Source organism: Tamandua tetradactyla, chromosome 5, assembly GCF_023851605.1.
Source record: "Tamandua tetradactyla isolate mTamTet1 chromosome 5, mTamTet1.pri, whole genome shotgun sequence".
NCBI lineage: Eukaryota > Metazoa > Chordata > Mammalia > Pilosa > Myrmecophagidae > Tamandua > Tamandua tetradactyla.
The window spans coordinates 73605186-73628283 of record NC_135331.1 but is presented as its reverse complement, the minus strand read 5'-3'; the positions used below and the strand labels follow the sequence as shown (position 1 = coordinate 73628283).

The window sequence follows — 23098 nt, the reverse complement described above, 5'->3', positions numbered from 1 at the left end:
CAGATTGGAGGTTACCAGGGGATGGGATGGGGTGTAGGGGGAGTTTTTGTTTAGTGGATAATGAGTGCTTGTAAATATAAATTAATTTGAAATAATATCAAAAGTAAATTACTAGAAGACTGTGAAGGAACCTTTCAAATAAAGTTGGAAGTGAAAGTATTTTAACTTTGCATCATCTAGTTCCAAGCATAATGCCTAGAACAGAATAGTCACATAAATGTTCACTGAATTAAAGAATACATAAATGGCGCATATAGTGGACTGGTTTTAGAAGTTAAGAAAATGCAAGGCGGATTTTGGGTTATTTTCTGTTATCATTACTATAAGTAATTTTATCTGAAAATATGTTTGTAGTATATGAAATAAAATAGTATTTCGTTCTATCTTATTAAGCATCACAAACAAGCAAATTTACATTAAACTAAGATAGTTTGAACTTTTGGAGTGTTGTGTTTTGTTTTGCTTTGCTTATTGCCTCATATACTCCTATGCACTCTGACATTACGTTTTTCTTTATACATTTTCTTGGCTCTTTGTTGGCTATTCACCATCAGAAAAACCACCAGCAGCACCACTGTGCCTTGCGGAAAGGGGAGGTCTTCCAAACAAAGCCCTCACTACTCTCAGATCATATCCTGGAAGTTTTATAAACAAAACATTTTGCATTGAGTCAATTCATGCTATCCGCTGGATGCTCATCTACAAGGAAAGATGGGGGGTCCTTGAGAATGTAAAGCAGTGTGATAGAATTAGAATGTGAGGCACAAATCCAATTTTTAATTGTTTAGTAGCCAAACTTTAAAAAGTAATACAGAAACAGGTGAATTAATTTTAACGCATTTTACTTAATCCAATATATTCAAAATATTATCATTTCAGCATATAATCAATATAAAAAGTATTAATGTGAAATTTTCCTTTATTCAAATTTTTAGTAATTAGCCTAAAATTCCTGTGTATTTTATACTTTTAACCCACCCAATTTGGACTAGCCATATTTTTAGTTATCAGTAACCACATGTGACTAGTAGCTACCATACTGAACAGCAGAGATTAAGATTTTCAGATTACATATTTACTAGCGATTTCTAAATTTTAAAGTTAATTGTTTGAGGTTCTTTTAAAACATATTAAGGATACTTTTATTTCCCTATGAACAAATGAGTCAATCTTTTTTTGACTTTACTATATTGTTCTGACCATACACATATCTTATAAAGAAGTAGGAAGAGCCTGGTATTTCAAAAAAAAGATTATTGAAAAATTATCCCCAAATTATTTCCATTTCTTCTAAAATTAATATACCATAAAACTGAAATTTGAAATAATAGTTTATATGTTAAAATCCATATAATTCAAGTATTTTTTACTTAAAAATATATTAGCTAGATATTGGTGCTGTTTTTAGTTATGAGAATGCTGAAACTTAGCTCACCTGAACTTTTGTATTTTGCATTTTAATAGCACAAGAAAACAAATAAACATCCTTAAAATCTCTTAACAGAGCTTGAAGATGCTGAAGGCCTTGTATTGCATAATTCAAAGAAAGAATAAGGATAAAAGACCATTTCAACAAACACTGAAATAATGGTGTATGATGGAAATACTGACAGATCTTTAATTGTAGAAGCACTAAATATGTTGCTTTCTGTACATAGGACCATCATCAATACATAGGAATTTAGGATACAGTTTGCTGCCTTGACCTTCAAGTTCCAACTGTGTTTCAATCATCAAGTCCATAAATACTGCAATTTACAGTCTCTGAAAAGCGACTATGTGGGCACAATAAAGTACGTATGTACTTTATGGGGTGACAGGAGCTGCACTGTGGGTATATGTGGTTGACCTCATAATCTCAAATCCAGTCAGCCTTCCTGATAAAGTTTACTTATGTTAACATCACTTCTCAATCAGTGTCACCTTGCTAACATTTATCCTCATTTCTCTCCTTTATGATCTTATAATGCAGGTTCATTTTAGAGAACCTTAGATATTGGCCTATTAAGTCTAATATATTTAGGTCTCAAAGGTCTCTCGGCAACTTCGTTCAGATTATCTCCCAATGGGATAGGAAGAACCAAAACAGCTATGGATTTATTCATGTATAGTAACATTCCTACTTACCCCAAGATCACGATTCTGGAACACAGGGAACAAGTTAAAATAAGCTAACATAGGAGAAAGAAGGGCAAACACCTGTTCCAAAACCAGCAGCACTGCTTAAGAGAGGCAGAATAATACCAAACAACCAAGCAGTTTCCAGCAGATTCTAGCAACTAGACACAATGACATCAGAGCAACTACTCAAAACATAGGAATGAAAAAGAGAAAAAACAGAATATGGAACTATTCACTCAGCTTTTTGTTTTCAGTAGCAGACTACCTACAATTATTTATTCATAGGGACACATGACTCAGTCTTCGAGGGCTCTACTATATTACAAGAGAAGGTATAATTGATAAGATTGGTAAATATTACTTAGTAAATATTATTTAGTGATTTTTAGAAATGTAGTATTTTTCATCCCCTTTAGAGAGCTTTTCTTGAGAAATGCCCTTCTATTCCTCCATCCCTATTTCTTAATGACAAAATCTACTGCTGATTAAAACCCAACTTTACCATCTCCCCCATGACGGCTGCTTTAGGGTCTACCTCGGCTGAAACAGGTGACAAGAAACTCTCACTTCTACGAATAAACTAACTCTTTATCTGTATCTTTCTTAGAATATATTACTTCTAACCTTATTTTGAAGTTTGCTTTGAAGATACCTTATTTCCATTTTATATTATAAGGCACAGAGGAAACACTGAAGTGTCACAAAGGTTACAAGAGCAAGGAGCAGCTGCTATCCCTGAGACTGGGGAGTAGAGAAGTTAGGGCAATAAAAGCTTGAATGTGGTGTACTGGGAAGCGGAAACTCTAACCTCTGAAGGGAGGCCACTCCCTGGCTATTGCTAATGTCACTGGGCCTTTAGCAGCTGGGCACACAAGTAGAGCAGGCCTGGCTAGCTGGTGCTGATGTCTCTGATGGGTATCAAGAGGCCGCTGAAGACAGTATTAGAAAAAGTGCACTTTGAGATGAAATCCTACCCTAGAAGGGGCCTCTGCTACCTGGGTGAAGAAGCATGGCTGGGGTGACGATGACAGCGAAAGGAAGCTAAGCCACGAACAAAGCACAAACAGGAAGAAGCACATCGTTTTCCTTTTCCATAACTCCAGTTTTCCTTTGGTGCTTCCCACTACCAAGTCTGACTGAGGGTGCACTGGGTAAGAATGTGGCTTGTAGACTCCCAACCCCAAATTAACAGCATAATATACTCAGATGGGATTGAAACTGAAAGACTAACATTCATTAACTGGCACATCTATGAAAAGAAAGCTATTACCTAATCATAAACATATCCCTTACATTGCCTGGTAAAGTGGGCTGAGCAGTGCCCAAAAATGAGTTTACAACCTAATCCCTGGAACCTGTTAATTTTGCCATTTTGGGGAAAAGGGTCATTGCAGATATAATTATGCTAGGGATTTTTAGACGAGGAGATCATTGTGAATTATCTAGGTGGACCCTAAATCTAAGCACATGTATACTTTTATATAAGAGAAAAGAGGGTGATTACATAGACGCACGCCAAAGAAGAGAAAGAAATGTGAAGGCAGAGGCAAAGACTGGAGGATGTGGCCACAAGCCAAGGAATGCTGGCAGCCACAGAAACTGAAAAGAGGCAAGGAATGAATGCTCCATAAAGCCTCCAGAGGGACTGTGGTCCTGCCAACACCTTCATCTTGGACTGCTGACTTTTAGAACTGAGAGAGGCTAAATTTCTGTTTTTTCAGGCCACTAAGTTTGTGATAATTTGTTAGGGCAATCCTAGGAAATTAAAATGCTTCTTTTATGCTTTATACATAAAAGATGCTAAAAAAAAAATTTATGAAATAAGTAAATTTAAATGTTTATCCATAAAAATTTGGTTTTCTTAATTATAATAGGCTTCATTTAACCAAAAAATTTGCAAACATAAAATAACACTAATCAGCTGAGTTAAATGAAATTTGACCAATCTAAATTCTATACAAAGTCAGCAATTCAAGCTTGAAAAATTCTTAACTTGGGCGGGCCGCGGTGGCTCAGCGGGCAAAGTGCTTGCCTGCTATGCCGGAGGACCTCGGTTCGATTCCCGGCCCCAGCCCATGTAACAAAAACGGAGAAACAGAATACAATAAAACAAGAAAATGTTTAAAAAATGTTTCCCTTTCTTCCTTCCTTCCTTCCTTCTATCCTTCCTTCCTTCTCTCTGTCTTTCCTTTAAAAAAAAAAAAAAAAAAAAAATTCTTAACTCTCAGTATATTTATAATGATTTGCTATTCATCCATTTGATATTTAGTTTTTGAAAGAAAAACTGACACTATCAATAAGCTTTAAGTTAGTGTCTAACTTCATAGCTATTTAAAAAAAAAGGAGAGAGATTGGAAACAAGGGAGAATTTACAACTACCTACAGACAAGAAATCAACATTTGGTACATATATTACTTTCTTTCCTTCTTAATTTTTGTGCCTGACATAGCTGCATTTTAAATGATTTTGAATAAAATTAGATGTATTAGCATATCTTCCAAACTCCAAGGTGGACCATATGTAAGCTTTGATTAGAAAATGAGACCTACTACGATCAGCAATTAAAAAACTGGAGCTACTTTGGCATATTTGAAAGCCATTTCTTCGAAATACATCTGGCCATGCTTACTCTCATGCCTCATTATTGCATAAAGATCGATTATTATTTGCATGTAATTATTTCTAGATGAGAAAGAGACTGCAGGTGAATTTTTAGTATACCTTAGGACAAGACAAACATAAACAGACAGATGCAATCAGAATTTCATTCCAAGACTATTTAACTATTTTAAGCACTAACCAAAACTAATCTTTCCCTGCCAATTATAGTGTTTAAGCTGAAGTCTGCAGAACTCCTATTAAAAAATCAGAGAAAATTATTCTGTCCATATCATAGCTATTAAAACTGTACATGAGAGAAATCCAGGTTTTACTCTTGATTTCTCTCCCTCCTTCCCATCCCCATAACTAATCCATCACTAGGTAGTATAGAGTCTATTTCCAAAATGATTCAAGTAATCTTTTATCCATTTCCAATTCCACCAATATGAACTCTTGCTTAGATTATTAAATAAAACAGCCTTTCCAATTTTGCCCATTACTGTCATAATCACTTTAGAACATAGTAGTCAGAGCTAAATGGATGGATGGATGGATGGATAGATAGATAGGTAAAATTATGCCACCCTCTGCTTAAAATAAGATTTCAAAGGCCCTGAAAGTAACATATAACTTCCTTTCCATGGCCGCTAGACCCTGGCCTAATTTCCAATCTTATTCCAATTTTCTCTCTCAATCATATCAGCCATTTTTTTAAAAATCATGTTTCATTTCCTCACAGCACATTTCAAATTTATAATTGCATTTGTATTTAGTTCTTTGTCTGCCTCTTCTCTGGCTCTTCCTACTAGAGGGTAAAGTGCACAAGGATAGTATTGAATTCTCCATATCTAGGATGGTAGTAGCATATGGAAGATAGTAATTGCTAAATTAACCAATCTAATGGAATCAGTAATAGTCCTAGATGAGCATTTTGAAGAATCACCATCAATTTCTCACTCACCAATAAGAAAGACAATAAGATTAAAACCAGAATCAGAGGAAATGAAAAAAAATCAAATTATCTCCCAACCCATAGGCACTAGCTCACAACCCCGGTGTCTGTACTGGCAAAGAATTAAATAACCATGCTATTGTGACATAAAATATATTCTGCTTCTTTGTATTGGATTGATATGATGATTTTATTCATACCATTTTTTAAATCTCCTCATCTTACTTTTATCAGTAAAGCTTCCGTAAAAAATTGTCATAAATTTGGTTAAAAAATAAAACTCAGAATGGCTGCAACCCAGTTGTATCACTTAACCAATTTATGTTATTTACTATCTGTGGGAAACGGGGGAAAGGACTTAATTTTTCTGAGCTTCAGTTTCCTTAACTGCAAAACGGGGAAATTATCCATACGGATGAGTGGGTGTCACATGAGATTAAAAAAAAAAAATGAATATTGAGTATCTGGAAGGAAAATAGATTTTTAATAAATGCTCAGAGAAGTAAAAAAAAAAAAACTTGGGAATAAGAAAGTCCTGGATAAAACTACCAACAAGCATCATTTATATTGTTGTGAAGACCACAGATTAGAAAGTGCATTAAATGCCTGACATGTGAATGTTATTTCATTTTGAAAAAGGATTCTTATAGTGAGTATCCTGGAGTCTCCAACTTCTGCCTTACAGGGAAATGTCCTATAAGTCAAATACCCCTTCTAACAACTGTTAGAGGATATACCCCTCCTCACCACTGTCACTTACTAGACCACAAGGCAGATTGCCATCAAGATCTAGACAGAACTGCTTAAAAGACCAGAGAAGTTTCTTTCTGGATAAGTCAACAAATGTTTTTTTTTTCAAAAGATAGAAAAGGATACCCAGTTTAAATCCATTATCCGGGTTTGGAAGGCAGAAGAGGAAGTAACATTGTTCTTCAGCAGTGCCTGCCAGCAGACACGCGAGCAGATAGCACAGCCAGTTCACAAAGTTTCTTAGAGAACTCCTAGTAATTGCCTGCTTCAGGGCTGCAGGTAGTTGAGACTGTCACTGAGGATTTCTTTCAGCAATTCTTGAGTCTATGAATCTCAGCTAAGCTTCCTTGACTTTTATATCCCCAACTCTTCCAAAGGATATACATACCTCTAACATTCTCTCTTAAAACTATGCCTACTTTGAGAACTTAGATTCTCTATTTTTCTTACCAAAACTTGTCTGTTATTGATAAATTGTAAGAAAAAGCTGGAACCCTGCCATATGTAATTTGAGGATTCATTGTATAATTTTCATTAGGATTACATCATCTGTATATTAAACTAAATAGTATATAGTGTTCTCATTACCAACTGTGGGATGAATAATTTTTGTTTCAACCTCGATTGCCCTTATAAATTTCCAAGTTGATCCTATCTAAGTATGGTATTCCCAGCCTATGTTTTTTCACCGGTTCAATTGTTATGGCCTTATGCTTTTGTAAGCAGACTGGATACGTAGTAGAGGAAATAAATGTGTGCTTTATAGAACTGTGAGTACTGACTCTTAGTTCTTTCCCATATACCATGTTTTAGTTTTCCTTGGCTGCTCAAGCAAATACCATGCAATGGGTCAGCTTAAGTAATGGGAATTTTTTAGCTCATGGTTTTGAAATTAGGAAAAAGTCCAAATCAAGGTATCATGAGGGCAATGCTTTCTCCTGGAAAGCACTGTGGCACTTTGGGGCTGGCGGCTGTAACCCTTGGCCCTGGACTCCTCTGTTCACACAGCAATGCACATGGTGGCCTCACACAGCCTCTCTCTTCTCTTTAGATTCCATTGGTTTCAGCTTTGGGCTGCTCCCTCATGGCTTTCTTTCTGTCTGAATTTTATTCTACTTATAAAGATCTGCAGTAATAGGATTATATCCCATCCTGACTGAGGCAGGCCACAGCTTAACTGAAGTAACCCCATCAAAAGGTCCTACTGACAATGGTTTCACATCCACAGGAATGGAATAAGTTTAAGAACGTGTTTTTCTGGGCTATATACAGCTCCAAACCATGACACCATCTCAATACGCTATACCTGTTCTATATATATTTTTGTGTTACGGAGATCTTATCTTCTTATTATAAGAAGAAAATTTTTCTATTTAATAATCTAAATATTGTCAAACACAAAACTATTCTTGAGCTTTTGATCTCCAAAACATGAACTACATAGCAATCAAGTACTTCAGTTTCATTATGCAGCAAAACAGTACATTAGTTGTTTCAGTGGGCGGAAAGAAAACATCAGACATGATCCCTTTGTAAGTCTCTTTTGAACATATTAAATCAGCAAGTCATTTATACAAACAAAAATGCAAAAATATGCTATATAATGATAGGTGCAATAAGAGACAAGATAAAGGTGAGAAAAACAAGTGCCAAATGCTCAAGATGGTTTCATGGAGAACCTACATTTTATTATTTCTTTCCCTGATTAAAATAATTATTTCCAGGAATGCATTTTTCAAAGAAATAAGAGGTCAATTTCAACTACTTATAAAACTTACTCTCCTAGTATTTCCATTATTTTAGAGCCCTTCCAGTTTATCTTTTCTTGTTTTACTGATAAAAGGATGAATTTCCTGGATGTTAAGTGACTTGCTTTCAGATTTCTTGATCAGCTTCACTTTTAAGATTTAAGTCCAAGTCTCTAAATTCCCAGTCTAGCGCTCCTCCCTCTATATCGCACTGCTATTTGTGTAAAAACGTTTCTATTTATGATATACATGATTTAGCAGGTAATGTCCTTCCCCTTTTAATTGCATTTAAATTTTATGGAAACAGGAAGGGGTAGGTGATATTCGGAGACAAGATAATTTTATCGATTCATGATAATAGCCTTGATCTTTTCTTCAGAATTGCGGAATGCTGGTACCCCACAGATGCATTTTTTTTAGACATCAAATTTAGGAGATGCAATTCTGCAAATGTGGAACAAATGAAAGTAAACAATTTCCTATGAAAAATGAACCCACACAATATTTGGCTATACTAGTACCAATAACTAAGTAAATTTATTGGTGATTTCTTAGCAAACTAGGGTTAATTTGCATCATATATATGCAGCACTGTCGAGTAGAAAGAATAGTGGTTTTAGGAAAAACTGGCCAATTTCAGATCCAATCTCTGTCAAATATTCACCTTTCCTAAACCTTAGTTCTCTCATGTGGATAAAAAGATGGTTATAGACAATATATGAAAATGTACAGTATAGTGCTTAATAGAAAATAAATCCTCCTCCAAGACACATGTGTTATTATTAGTCTTAATATTATTAAATGCACCATCAAATCACAGATCACTCTCAGACTGGCAATGTGTCTTGTCCTGCAAATATGACTTTGTTTTTCTTAGTTTAGATGAAAAGAAACTTCAAAACTGAAAGAGAAATTTTTATAAAATCCAAACTTGTGTACATATGAATTTCTATTTTGATAGAAGCAGACTCAGTTCTCAAACTGGCAAAGGGTTCATTGTCCATTGAAATTGTTTAAACAAGCATTGAAATATCTAATCAAATTGAATTTGCATGTTATCTCTTGAATGGGACACACTCCTTTGTCTTAATATTAATAAACCAAGCAATTGAAAAAAAAGGCTTGGATTTCAGTATATTAATTTGGTTCCTCTAAATATTTTGGAGGGTTTTTTTTTTTTTTTTTTACTCCTTTGAGAAGTGAAAACTTTAAAAATATGAAGGGTATATAAAGTCAATGTATATGTTTATTCATAAAAGGATAAAAGGGAATTTATATAATGATCAGCATAAGATTTTGCATATGAGCCAGGCTTACAAGCCTCTTTTGGAAATTATACATTGTGCAGATTATAACACTCTGTAGTCACACATAGATCCTTTTATGCAAATGGCTGCTATTAAAAATATTTTAAGAGCATTATGGTAATTCTTAATCACTAGTTATTTTTTCATAGTCTAAAGAAATCAGAGGCATTGCTGATAGAATTAATGACAAGAGAAACAACGGTGGGATTTTAACTCCATTCAGACCACCCACACCTCGCTAAAAGAAAAAGTACGACCAGAACAAAGTGTTCATTATCCCAATCAAACACTGAACGTGAGGTTCTATTAGTACTTATATAACTAACTCTAATTAAAACACCATGAAAACTGTATAATGAGATCACTATTATTCTGAAATATTTTTTGGAGTTTGGGTTTCAATATCTTAAAATTCTTAAAACCAAATGTATTTACCAAATAGACAACTTAAATTCTGATTTCTGGGGTATCTAAGAGAACGTGGCTTTTAATAGTTCTGTCTAATTCCATTGCTTGCCCAAGTGTAAACCAGTTCTAACATCTTTCAAAAGCAAAGTTTTGGGAGCTTATGTGTTAGAAAAGTATTTTTAATGGATTACTTGCTTTGTTTATTCTTGACTCAAGACAGAAGCATCTTGACATTTACATTTGCTATTTTCCTGCTTTCCAGAATGCTAGCAAGAAAAAAAAAATGCCTTGGCATGGATTGAGTTGAAGTTATCCTCTGACCTTGCACAAAGCCATTCTAATTATCACAGAAAGAATTTCTTTATTATGAACTTGCCTCATCTTTCCATAAGCACACAAATCCAGAACACACACACACATATACACACACTTGTATAAGCACATACACACTGTCCTTCAACTTATAAATGGGTCGTACTCCCCAAACTCCTGAGTGTGGTCTTTATTTGGAACTCAGAATGTATCTTCCAACAGAAATAATATTATAAATACAATTGCTTAGCTAGCTCCTAAAAGTCTGTTTAACCACAATGTAGCTGAAATATCAAGTATTCAGATGGTACAATATCGCAGTATAACCAATAGTCTTCTTTTAAAAATAATAAGAAGGCTTTAATTTATTTGAATGGCAGCTATTGAGGATGCCCCCCTTTTCAGAGAGCTCCATGTTTATAGATCCTCCAGAGGATAGGCAAAACATTGGCTTGTTTTGGCTTCCTTCTCAATTTCCTATACCTTGCAAGTAAAACTGTTGTAATACAAAAAGAATGGGTAGACCTCTGTTCCCCCTTCTTCTGCCACCAGGCCACACCAGATTTCTTGGTCTTTGGCAATATTCACCCATAATGCTACCTAAGCACACTTAATAGAGCAGCAAAATGCATATTCCAGAATACGCAGGGGCAGAAACCTTTCTTAGCTTTTGCTGCTTAATTACTGTCTCTTTAACAGGTAGAGAGTCTAAAAACGTGATTTTATGTAGATAGTTTATCTCCATGTGTGCATGTGAGGTCATGCACTCATATTTTGGGGGTTAACTATTTATAGAAAACCTTTTCCAATCATACTTTTGCCAAGAGCAGTTTTATAATTTCTGGGTTTCTGTCTGTACACTAAAAGTTAACAGTCAAGGACCTTCTTATGTCTGTGCAGTTAAGTCCAGTCTCTTTAAATAGAGGAGACAGCAATGACTAGTTCTTTCATTTTTAGGACCACATAAATTAGTGTATGATTTTGTGAAGAAAGGTGTTTTAGAGACGGAACACCAGCCTCAAGAACTCTTATCCTGAAGTGTTGCAATAATTTGTGACAAGTTCAGGGATTTTACTTAGATTTGTTTAAATAAGCTAGGAAAAGTGCAGATTCACAAGACATTAAAGTTCAAACAAGAAATGGTGCCAAAATTTAAAAAGAGACTTAATCTTTAAAACTTAAAACATGTGAAAAATTCTGCCACAGAAGGCCACGTTTCTTAGACCAGTGTTTCCTGAACAGCCAGTGATCTGGGAGGTGACTTTCCTCCTGGAACGGGGTTGTTATCTAGTATTCAGATTTATTTGGAAAGCCACTGCTATTTAAATCTTTTATTTACTGTTTTTTTTAAAGCTGCATACTTAATTCTCTGTCTCACAAAACTTTATTTTCTATGGGATGTTGCCAATCCCTTAATTGGTAAACAATTAGCAAATGTTTATTAAGAGAAAGGACAGTATATTGAAAATTAAAAATGAAAGACCTATCTGACTGCAGTGACCCTGGGGAAAGAAAATTTGTGCCACTTTATTTCTTAAGTGTTTTTCCCTTGGTTAAGAGAGATTTGGAAACTAGAATACTACCAATATCTGAAATAAAAACAGTGGATGGCTGTAAAATTATTGTTGTTTTATAAAATTAGTATAGGACTTTTTAGTTCATTGATTACCTATGTAATGACTTGGTGGTATATAAATAGAAAATAATTGCTAAAATACAATTATTTTATTTAATTGTATCCATAGATTATCAACCTCTATTTTAGAGATGAGAAATTGATGCTGATCAGCTTGAGGAATGTGAGCGTCTCCAAGTATTAAAAGATATTGCCTTGATCAAAATCCTCCCCACTTTTACAGATCTGAAGTTCAGTGCCCTTCCTATAAAATCATCATTACACATTGTTGTTAATTCAGAAAGCTGTTCTACAATGAACAAGCAAGATGCTGATGACAAAGGGGCAATATTAAGAGTATGTTGTAGGAGGTACAAGCGTAGCTCAGTGGTAGAATTCTCACCTGCCATGCAGGAGACCCAGGTTCGATTCCCAGCCCATGAACGTCCCAAAACAAACCAACAAGCAAGCAAACAAACAAACAAAAACAAAGAAAAATTCAACAAATGGTGGTTGAATAAAGGGTTATTCACATGGGAAAAAAATGAAATGTGACCGTGTCATACAGCATACAAAAAAAAAAAAAAAGAGTATGTTGTAGTGGGGAATGCACAGGTTCAGACTGTTCCCTCTGCCTTTATCTATTCTGAAGTTTAAAATAATCCAGTAACAACAAAATACAGCTGCCAAAAAAGCCCCTTTCCAGACATACCCTGTCCCTATAGGAGTCAAAGAGCGGTTCCTTGTGGAACCGCAGTGGAGGACGGATCTAGGTGGAGGATGCAGAATTCTTAATAATTCCCCATTCAGGTGACAAGTCAAAGTTCACACTGCTGGATTTTGATGGTATTTATATTTCTGTGGTGCCTTTTAGTTTTTAACTTGCTTTCATTTACGTGGTACCTGATCACATGCATTTATCCTCACTGCCTAGTGGGGTCAGCATCTCTGTACCACTTTGCAGCTTTTTCACTTTAAAGTCTATCATTGTACATGATATCAGTGTTACTTCCCTCACTCGGGATCAGAAGATTTCTCCTTAATTGTAGAGGTTGTGAGGCTTAATACGGTGAGTACCCACTGAATCAGAATGCTACAGCTGAAAGGGATTCAGGAATCATCTGTATCAACAGCGTTTCATGTCACCACATGGAGACCTAGAGACACTGAGTGCCTTATCAGTGGCCACGTTCTGGCTACAGAAATGGGACAGAGAAGAGGCTCTTTTCACTATTCAACCCCATGATTTTTAGGCAAGCCCTAAAAACAACCACCTAAATGTGATTTCCACAGCCATTAGATCTCGAAATTCATATTTTTTCTTAGTAAAATTCCTCAAGCCGGTCCTTTACTCTTCATTTCTGACACCAACATGTCAAATCCTGTTGTCTTCAGCACCTGCCTCTCTACACCTCACCCCTTGTCTTCTGAAGGTTTTTGTTCTCTCCCGACTCCGGTGTACCCTATCTGGAGCACCAGGCAGATAGGTCTAGAGCACAACTTTGCACATAGCTTCTTTTGTGTGAAGAATAAGGCCAAATTCCTCAACAGAGCATTTAAAGAATTACATCCTCTGATTCTTACCTATCTCTCCATAACCCTATAATGATTCAAACACTTCTAGCTCGTGACCTCCACTTCCTGGCCACCACACAAAGTCATCTCTTTGTGACTTCCTTCCCATTGCCTGTCTTTCCAGGAAATGCTCTCTAGTTTGATAGACAACCTACCATTCCCTGATGCCCCAGATAACTTTTTCCCTTTCCCTGTAAAGTCTTTCCTAACTACTACAGGATAATAGTTTCATTCTTCACTAAATCCCAGCAGTGCTTATTACATTCATTGGGCACTTTGCATGCATATTCTATATCTTTATTTGACTTACAATTCATATTTTACCTCTGGAATTAGATTACAGTACTTGAAGTTAGGGATCTTGTACTGTCCGTTCCCAGCAGTATATCTGCACAGAGCAGTGTTCAATGAGGGTTGATTTTAGAGAACCATAGCTTTAGGTTTGCCATCAAAGGAAGCATAAACCTTTCAATCTTCGGATGCCAAATTACGGTGAAAATTTTTCTGCATATTCTAAAACTAATGCATTTCAGTGTTTACTGGTGTATTTGTTGAGGCGGTGTCCTTTGAGACATGATCCAAATTGCAAATGCAGTATTTGGCTTTACACAGTAAATTTCTATCAACAACTTTCTTAAAAAGCAAATCACTTTTGACCTCCTTCTTTCATATTTGGGATGAGAATTCTTATAAGAACATTGGGTTAGACAGTGAGATTCTTTTGTGACTAACATCTCTAAGGTTTGCCTGTTTGTTTGTTTTTGTTTTTTTTAACATGGTCAGGCACCAGGAATTGAACCTGGGTCTCCGGCATGGCAGGCGAGAATTCTGCCTACTGAACCATGATGGCCCACCCTCTAAGGGTTGTTTTTAACATGAACGAAAATTAATCCTGTTCATAAAATGTTTTTTCTAAAGCGTTATAACAATTTTCTCTTTTCTCCATACAGTTATAGTTACAAGTAATCAATGTTTGTTTTTGTTTTGTTTTGTTTTATTTTCTTAACCCACACATCATCCTGTCACACTCAACTTTTTATTATGAACAGTTCTTTCCCCATAAAGGAACATTTCAATTCCCATATTAGGATTGAAAGTGTAAACTCTGTTGTAATTGTGAAGTGGTTACATCAAGAATATTCAGAAATGGGGATTCTCTTTGGAAAAAAAAACAAAAAAAACATGAAGCAGGATGATTTGTTATATTTTTCAGAAATGAAATAAAAATTCAGGGCAATATTGGGATAAAGGTCAATCAGATACAGAATGAAGTTATTTAATCTACTTTCACTTTTGACATACATAAATTTACAGAATAAGGAGAAGATGGGTATACGATGTAGTTAAGTAACTATAACAGGAGTTATATATATAATATCAAGATATTTAACAACAAGCTTTCAGTCCTAAAGATTGTTAAAATGATAAGAGGATAGAACATTATCATAATCAACATTTTGAGCATCGCACAACTGGGATACAAGATATGGTATACTATAATCATATGACCAGCAGGAAAAATTCACTTGTTTCACCATTGCTAACTCAGGACCAGACAAATATGTACATTTCTATTTAGATAAAATGCAGGATAAAGTAAATTAGCTCATGAATATGACTGAAGGGGTAATAAAAATTTGCTAGATACGTAACTGAGACATAGAGAGGTCTTCCATATCTGCTGCAAGCACCAAGAAAGGCAAATGTAAAAAATAGTTTATGATGCCATACTATATAAAATTATGTTCTTAACCTATGATTTTTTTAATTTCTGAATTTTTCATAAATTATCTTACATGATGTCTTCTGAAAACATAATCTATCCCTTTAATAAATTTTTAGTACTTTTTGATTTTAAAATGCAATTTGATCTTTTTCTTTAGCATTTATCACATCTACCATATAATATATTTTAATCAATTACCTTTTCCCTTGTCTGTCTCCCTATCCCCACCCCTAGAATATAGCTTCATGAGGGCAGGAGTGTTTTTTGTTTATTTTGTTGTTGTTCTTTTTTGTTTCTCACTTTAGGCTACTGCTATATCTGTTACTTAAAAGAGTACAGGGAGCATACCAATTGCCTTATAAATGTCTGCTGGAATGAACGAATGTTTTCCAAGTCTTATAGCAAAGGACTATAGTGACTGTGGAAATAATATAAAATAAGGATTTTATATGTGGATTTGAGCTTAAATTATAAGGAAAATCACCAAAATCAGAAGTGAAAAAAAAAAAGTCCTTACTAAAGGATTTCATCCCATCATCTCATTTTAGGGATGTAAAAATTAAGGCACAAAGAGATTATATGACTTGTCAAATCATAGAATTTTGGTATTAAAAGGTGCCTTAAATCTCATGTAGTCCAAACATTCTGATGATGCTTAGGACTGCCCAGCCTGAGTTTTAATACCTACATGGAAGGCAAATTCTTCACTTTACAAGAATATCATATTCTGTGTTTCAAGAGCACTGCTCGTGAAAAACATCTTTCTTGTGTGCAATTAAGATTTGTATTCCCATTTCATTCAGTTCTTTAATCCTATTTACATTTTGGGTACACATAGTATATTTAATTCATGTGCATAGGGTGAGGAAAAGGAAGGAAATGAGGGGCTGGGGGAAGAGTGAAACAGGAGGACAATTTTGCCCATAATTATAACATATTCATAAAGAGCCTTGAATTTAGACTTTAACAGTGCATTAAAATGCAATATGTGTGTGTGTATGTATATACATATGCATACATAGACAAACTGATACATAAACATAGACACAACATGCAGATGTATTAAATCATGATATGTAAATACCCATTATACACAGATACTCAGATAGATTTGTGTATTTGCATTGTGTTTAGCCAAAAAATCAAACAGTTAAATGAAAACATTTAGAACATGCCACAATTTTTAACCCCATATCAAGGTCAGATTCATGTGTCAACTTGGCCAGGTGGTGGTGCCCATTTATCTGATTGGGCAAGCACTGGCCTGTCTGTTGCTATGAGGTTATTTTATAGAATTAAATCATTATCATGTTGGCTGCATCCACAGTTGACTACATTTGTAATCAGTGAAGGGGAGTGTCTTCTGCAATGAGTGGCATTTAATCTAATCACTGGAAGGATTTTAAGAAGGATTCAGAAGACACAGTCTCTCTACTTTCACCGGTGAGCCTCTTCTGTGGAGTTCATCCAAACCTTTCATCGGAGTCATCAGCTTCACAGCCTGTCCTGTGGATTCTGGAGTTTACAGTCCCATGGTTATGTGAAACACTTTCATAAATTTTATATCTACAGATATTTCTTGCTGATTCTGCTTCTCTAGAGAACCCTAGCTAATACACCCCATTTTGGCTTTTATTTATTTTCTATTATATCAGGAACCTCAAAAACAAAATCCATTATAATAGCCTCAACCTCTAAGAGCTCTTCCATGTGAAAATAGCATAAAATGTTTGCAGGGAGCTCTCTTTTGTGACCCTATAAGCAACTATTCCTAAGTCAGTAGTTGTTTCACGATCCATCTAAATCCCACTCTACCTCAGAATATTCAACTTATTTAACTCCCTCTTAAAATACAGTTTTTAGAATTATATGTGGTTTTACCAGGGCAAAATAAGATGTACCTATTTTCTAATCTACCTAGAAAATATATTTCTATTATAATAACTTACATTTGCATTTACTCTCCTAGTAGCCCTATCCCATTTGACATATATTGACCTTAACAATGAAAAGGGAAAAAAAAAAACAAAAAAACTGTAGCCATTTCCTATATGCTACTGCTAAGCCAAGTTTCCTTTATCACACACACACATACATACACACAAAGACATACATATAGGCAGTTGGATTCTTCTTTGAGGGGCAGGTGGTCCTCCAATTGTAGATATAATAACTGCTTTACAGACAGTTTATTTTTTAAAGAGCATTATAATTGGAGAAGGTGCATATTGTGTGAGTTGAACAAAATAATAATCCAGTTGAAGTGGCATAAAAATGTAAATTTTGGAATTCAGATCTTACCGATGAAATCCTGGTGGCACCTGAAGTACCAAGAAGCTTTTCTCCATGTCTTGGAGAATGTCATTGAGCATTCGGACGCGGATGGGGGTTCTCTCCTTGGGGTCGTTAGCAGGCCGCATCTCATCCGACTGAAAGAGCTCTGCACTCTCCCGTAGGCCTGAGGCCAGGGCTAGCAGTTGAGGCGTGGTAACTCGGTGAGCTGGTGAAGATAAATGAACTCATCTCAGAAGAGACATTTCCAAAAGCGCAAACTAAACATTTTACAATCATGACTCTAATTAGAAATAGGAAAGCAAACTGCACTGACCGTGAAGGACAAAGGGATTTGTCATGGCCAGTTCTATCTGTCACTTGGCAAAGACAAAGGCATACATACTTAAATAGTGCCTATTCCAAAGAAAATTCAATATCCATTAAACATTGATAATTTGCTCATTAAGCCAGAAGCACTCTGCTATATGTGTTATGACATTCTATTTAATTAAGTTTGCTGCTGTTATTATTATTAACAGTAAATAGCTACTAATTACTGAGAGACTGCTATGTACCACACATGGTTTTGGCCACTTTACATATAATTCAATATTCACCAAACCTTGTATTGTCCTGTTCATTTTCACAGACACTGAGGACTAATTAAGGTCAGAAAATGACTATAGGTCACCCCACAAGTAGGTGACAGGCCAGAATTTAAATTCTGACTCAAAAGTTCATGTTCATCATGGCGTATCCTGCATTTCCCCAAAAAACAGTTGTGAAAGGAGCTGTTATCTATCTGAGAACATAAGATATATTATTATAGGCTGTCACATGTCTAATGGAATCTTTTTTTCTTTACTAGAAATTTCCAATAATTTGAAGTTGAGAAATGTTTTTGGTTTTAAATTACCCTGAAAACTCTCCTGTGTAGAATTTTGTACTATTTCATTTAGTTTGGGAGAAAAATTGCATTTGTTGTTGTTTCTTGTCCATTTGTTTGCATAACTTATTGGAAGCCATTCTGATATAAACTGTGGTGGCAAAAGGAACACAAGCAATATTAACACAGTGGTTATGGCCATTGGACCCCGGCATCACACCACCTGAGTTAAAATCCCTGTTCCAACATTTAGCAAACTACCAAGCCTCTTTGTTTCCAACTGTACAATGAATGCAATAATAGTACCTACTTCATAGAGTTTTATTAGGAGTAAATGATTAACATTTGCTGTCATGGTCAGGTTTATGTGTCAACTTGGCCAGTGGTTGTTCCTGTTTGTCTGGTTGGGCAAGTGCTGGCCTCTCTGTTGCAATGAGGACATTTCATAGAATTAAATCATGATCACCTTGGCTGCACCCACAGCTGATTCCATTTGTAATCAGCCAAAGGGAGTGTCTTCTGCAATTAATGATGCTTAATCTAATCACTGGAAGTCTTCTAAGGAGGATTCAGAAGAGACAGGCTTTCTTCCTGCCAGCGAACCTCTTCTGTGGAGTTCGTCCAGATACTCTATCAGAGTCATCACCTTCACAGCCTGCCCTACGAATTCTGGGCTCTACATTGCCATAGTTATGTGAGACACTTTTATGAATTTTATATTTAAAGATACTTCCCGTTACTCTGTTTCTCTAGAGAACCCTAATTAATACAACTCTGACTGGACTCAAAGGCACTAAGGACTCTGATTCCCATAATCAGAATGACACTGCCAATCCATGGAGTGAGTTGGCAAAAGAGAGAGTCAAAACATCACTATTTGATTCTTCTAATGCTTCACTTGTATGAAGCCAGGATCTGGGGGATAATGTTTTTGACAGCTTTATGGAGTTTTGTGGAAATAGGAGGTATAGAGATGTTGGCTGGTTGTTGCTAGATACACTGTATACATTAATGAGTGAAAGGGATGGGTTTAAGGCTTCAAATGAGAAGCTTACATGCCATTTGACAGATGTAGACATTTCTATGAGTGCCCTGAAGAAAAATCTTATTTCCTGTAGCCGTAGACTTGAGATCTCTGAAGATCAGACTCGGAATGTTATTGTTAGAGTAGCAACAGCATAAACTGAAATCTCAATCTTGGATGGTGTCTGCCATTAAAGTGAGCGCAATGATTGGAAAAGAGTGGGAACCTGAACAATGGGATGGCGACATATGGATTGATAATGACATTGGTGGTGAGGTTAAAACCCTAGGTCATGCTGAGTGTTCTCTAAATAACCCTGTAATAGTCTGCCCTGAGGACATAGCCACCTCACCTCCAGCTTGCTCTGAGGAGTTGGTCACCCAACCTCCAATTTAAGGGATTAACCCTAAAAGGATTAATCCTGTTTCACCAGATGAAACTGAAAATGAACACCCTTGAAGCAAATGGCTTGGAAGATATTTCTAATCCTTTTTATGACCCACCCCCACCACCCCTCATTTCTTCCAGATCCATAACTAGACTAAAATCCCAATAGGCCCTTAAAGGTAAAATACAAAGTATCACACATGAGGAGGTAATTTATTCTCCAAAAGAACTGTGTGAGTTTTCCAATTTACATAGACAGAAATCAGGAGAATATGCGTGGCAATGGATTTTCAGGGTGTGGGATATTGGTGGGAGAAATATAAGTCTGGATCAGGCTGAATTTATTGATATGGGCCCACTAAGCAGAGATTCTGCATTCAATGTTATAGCTCGAGGTGTTAGAAAAGGCATTAACAGTTTGTTTGGATGGTTGGCTGAAACATGGATCAAAAGGTGGTTGACATTACCTTAGGGTTGAAATGTCAGAACTACCCTGGTATAATGTAGATAAGGGGATCCAGAGGCTAGGAGAGATTGGAATGTTAGAGTGGATTTATCATGCAAAGCCTGCTCTTAACCACCAGGAATATCTAGAGGATGCACCTTTTACCAGAACAGTGAGAAATAAATTTGTGAGACTAGCACCATCATCCCTGAAGAACTCTGTGGTTGCACTTCTCTGTAGGTCAGATATTACTGTGGGAACTGCTGTCACTGAGCTGGAATCCTTAAACACAATGGGGATGACAGGATCCTGAGTTGGCAGAAGCCAGATGGCAGCACTTAATCACCAAAGACAGGGTGGATATAGCTATTATAATACACAGCAAACTCAAAGCAGGAGTCAAAATAATCTGACTTGCAGAGATTTGTGGCATTAGCTAGTAAATCATGGGCTACCTAGAAGTACAATAGATGGGCAGGCTGCTAAATTCTTGTTTGAGCTGTATAAACAAGAGTTCTAAGTCAAGTGAACAGAAGTCTAACTTGAAGTACAAAAACACAAAGTCATGGCCCTATAATTAATGCCCAGACTTGAGACAGTTTACAGACCCAGAGCCCCTTGAATGAAGGGGAGGCCAGGTTCCTTTGGGGGAGAACCCTGTCACACTGCCACAAATTTATACTGTTAATCTTCCTCCAAGCCTTCCTCAAGGAGACCAATAGCCTTTTACTAGGGTAACTGCACACTGGGGAAAAGGAAATGGTCAGATATTCCAGGGATATTAGACACTGGTTCAGAAGTGACGTTAATTTTAGGGGACACAAAACATCACTCTGGTCCACCAATGAGAGTGGGGGCTTATGGGAGATCAGGTAATCAATGGAGTTTTAGCTCAGGTCTGTCTCACAGTGGGTCCAGTGGGCCCCCAGACAGATTCTGTTGTTATTTCCCCAGTTCCAGAATGCATAATTGGTATAGATATATTGAGCAACTTGCAGAATCCCCATATTGGTTCTCTAACTCGTGCATTGAGGGCTATTATGGTGGGAAAGGCTAAGTGGAAGCCACCAGAATTGCCTGTACCTAGCAAAGTAATAAATCAGAAGCAATACAGATTCCTTGAGGGATTGCAGAGATTATTGCCACTCTTAAGGACCTGAAGGATGCAGGGTGGTGATTGCCACCACATTCCCAATCAACTCTCCTATATGGCCTGTGCAGAAAACAGATGGGTCTTGGAGGATGACAGTGGATTATCATAAACTCAACCCTGGTTGAGTTAACAATTGGAGTTAACACCTCCAATTGCAGCTGCTGTTCCGGATGTGGTATCATTGTTTGAGCAAATAAATACATCTGCTGGTACCTGTACCTGGTATGCAGCTATTGATCCGGCAAATGCTTTTTTCTCAATAGCTGTTAGTAAGGACCACAAGAAGCAGTTTGCTTTCAGCTGGCAAGGTCCGCAATGTACTTTCATTGTCCTACCTCAGGGGTATATCAACTCTCCAGCCTTATGTCATAATCTTATCCACAGAGACCTTGATCATTTCTCCCTCCCACAAGATACCACACTGGTCCATTATATTGATGATATCATGTTGATTGGATCTAGTGAGCAAGAAGTAGCAACTACTCTAGACTTACTGGTAAGACATTTGTATATCAGAGGATGGGAGATAAATCCAACAAAAATACAGGGCCTTCCATCTCAGTGAAATTTCTAGGTGTCCAGTGGTGTGGGGTATGTCAAGATATCCCTTCTAATATGAAGGATAAGTTGCAGCATCTGGCCCCTCCTATGACCAAAAAAGAGGCACAACGCCTAGTTGGTCTCTTTGGATTTTGGTAACAACATATTCCTCATTTGGGTGTGCTACTACAGTCCATTTATCGAGTGACCAGAAAAGCTGCTAATTTTGAGTGGGGACCTGAACAAGAGGAGGCTCTTTGACAGGTCCAGGCTGCTGTACAAGCAGTTCTGCCACTTGGGCCGTATGATCCAGCAGATCCAATGGTGCTGGAAGTGCCAGTGGCAAATAGAGATAGTGTTTGAAGCCTTTGGCAGGCTCCTATAGGAGAATCAAAATGCAGACCTTTAGGATTTTGGAGCAAAGCCTTACCATCTGCTGCAGATAAGTATTCTCCTTTTGAGAAACAGCTTTTGTTTCTTAGTAGAGATTGAATGCTTAACCATAGGCCACCAAGTTACCATGAGACCTGAGCTGCCTATCATGAGCTGGGTGTTGTCTGACCCACTAAGCAATAAAGTTGGACATTTGCAGCACCACTCCATCATAAAATGGAAATGGTATATACGAGATAGGGCCAGAGCAGATCCTGAAGGCACAAGTAACTTACATGAGGAACTGGCCCATATGTCCATGGTCTCCACTCCTGCCACATTACCTTCTCTTTCTGAGACCAGAGCTATGGCCTCTTGGGGAGCTCCTAACAGTGAACTGACTGAGGAAGAGAAAACTCGGGCCTGGTTTATAGATGGTTCAGCATGATATCCAGGTACCACCCGAAAGTGGACAGCTACAGCACTACAACCCCTTTCTGGGGTGCCCTTGAAGGACAGCGGTGAGGGGAAATCCTCCCAGTGGGCAGAACTTCGAGCAGTGCACCTGGTTGTTCATTTTGTTTGGAAGGAGAACTGGCCAGAGGTGCGTTTGTATACTGACTCACGGGCTTTTGCTAATGTTTGGCTGGATTGTCAGGGACTTGGAAAGACCATAATTGGAAAATTGGTGCCAAAAAACATAATTTCCATAATTGGAAAATTCCCCTCTGGGGAAGAGGTATGCGGATAGACCTTTCTGAGGTTTATAAACATGAAGATATTTGTGCCCCATGTGAATGTGCACCAGAGGGTGACTTCAGAGGAAAGTTTTATAATCAAGTGGATAACATGAACCATTCTATGGATACCGGTCAGCCTCCTTCCCCAGAAACTCCTGTCA

General features: G+C 36.8%; 1 protein-coding gene across 23 annotated transcripts in view; it reads right to left on the bottom strand.

Annotated features, from left to right (window-relative positions):
- The window catches only part of NAALADL2 (N-acetylated alpha-linked acidic dipeptidase like 2), a 1514274-nt gene that overhangs the window by 30405 nt on the left and 1460771 nt on the right, over window positions 1-23098 (bottom strand). For all 23 annotated transcript variants that reach the window (XM_077161086.1, XM_077161088.1, XM_077161081.1 and 20 more), the window contains one exon: window positions 17418-17616. In XM_077161086.1, the coding sequence (XP_077017201.1) occupies window positions 17418-17616 (199 nt within the window). The remainder of the gene's footprint in view (window positions 1-17417; window positions 17617-23098) is intronic.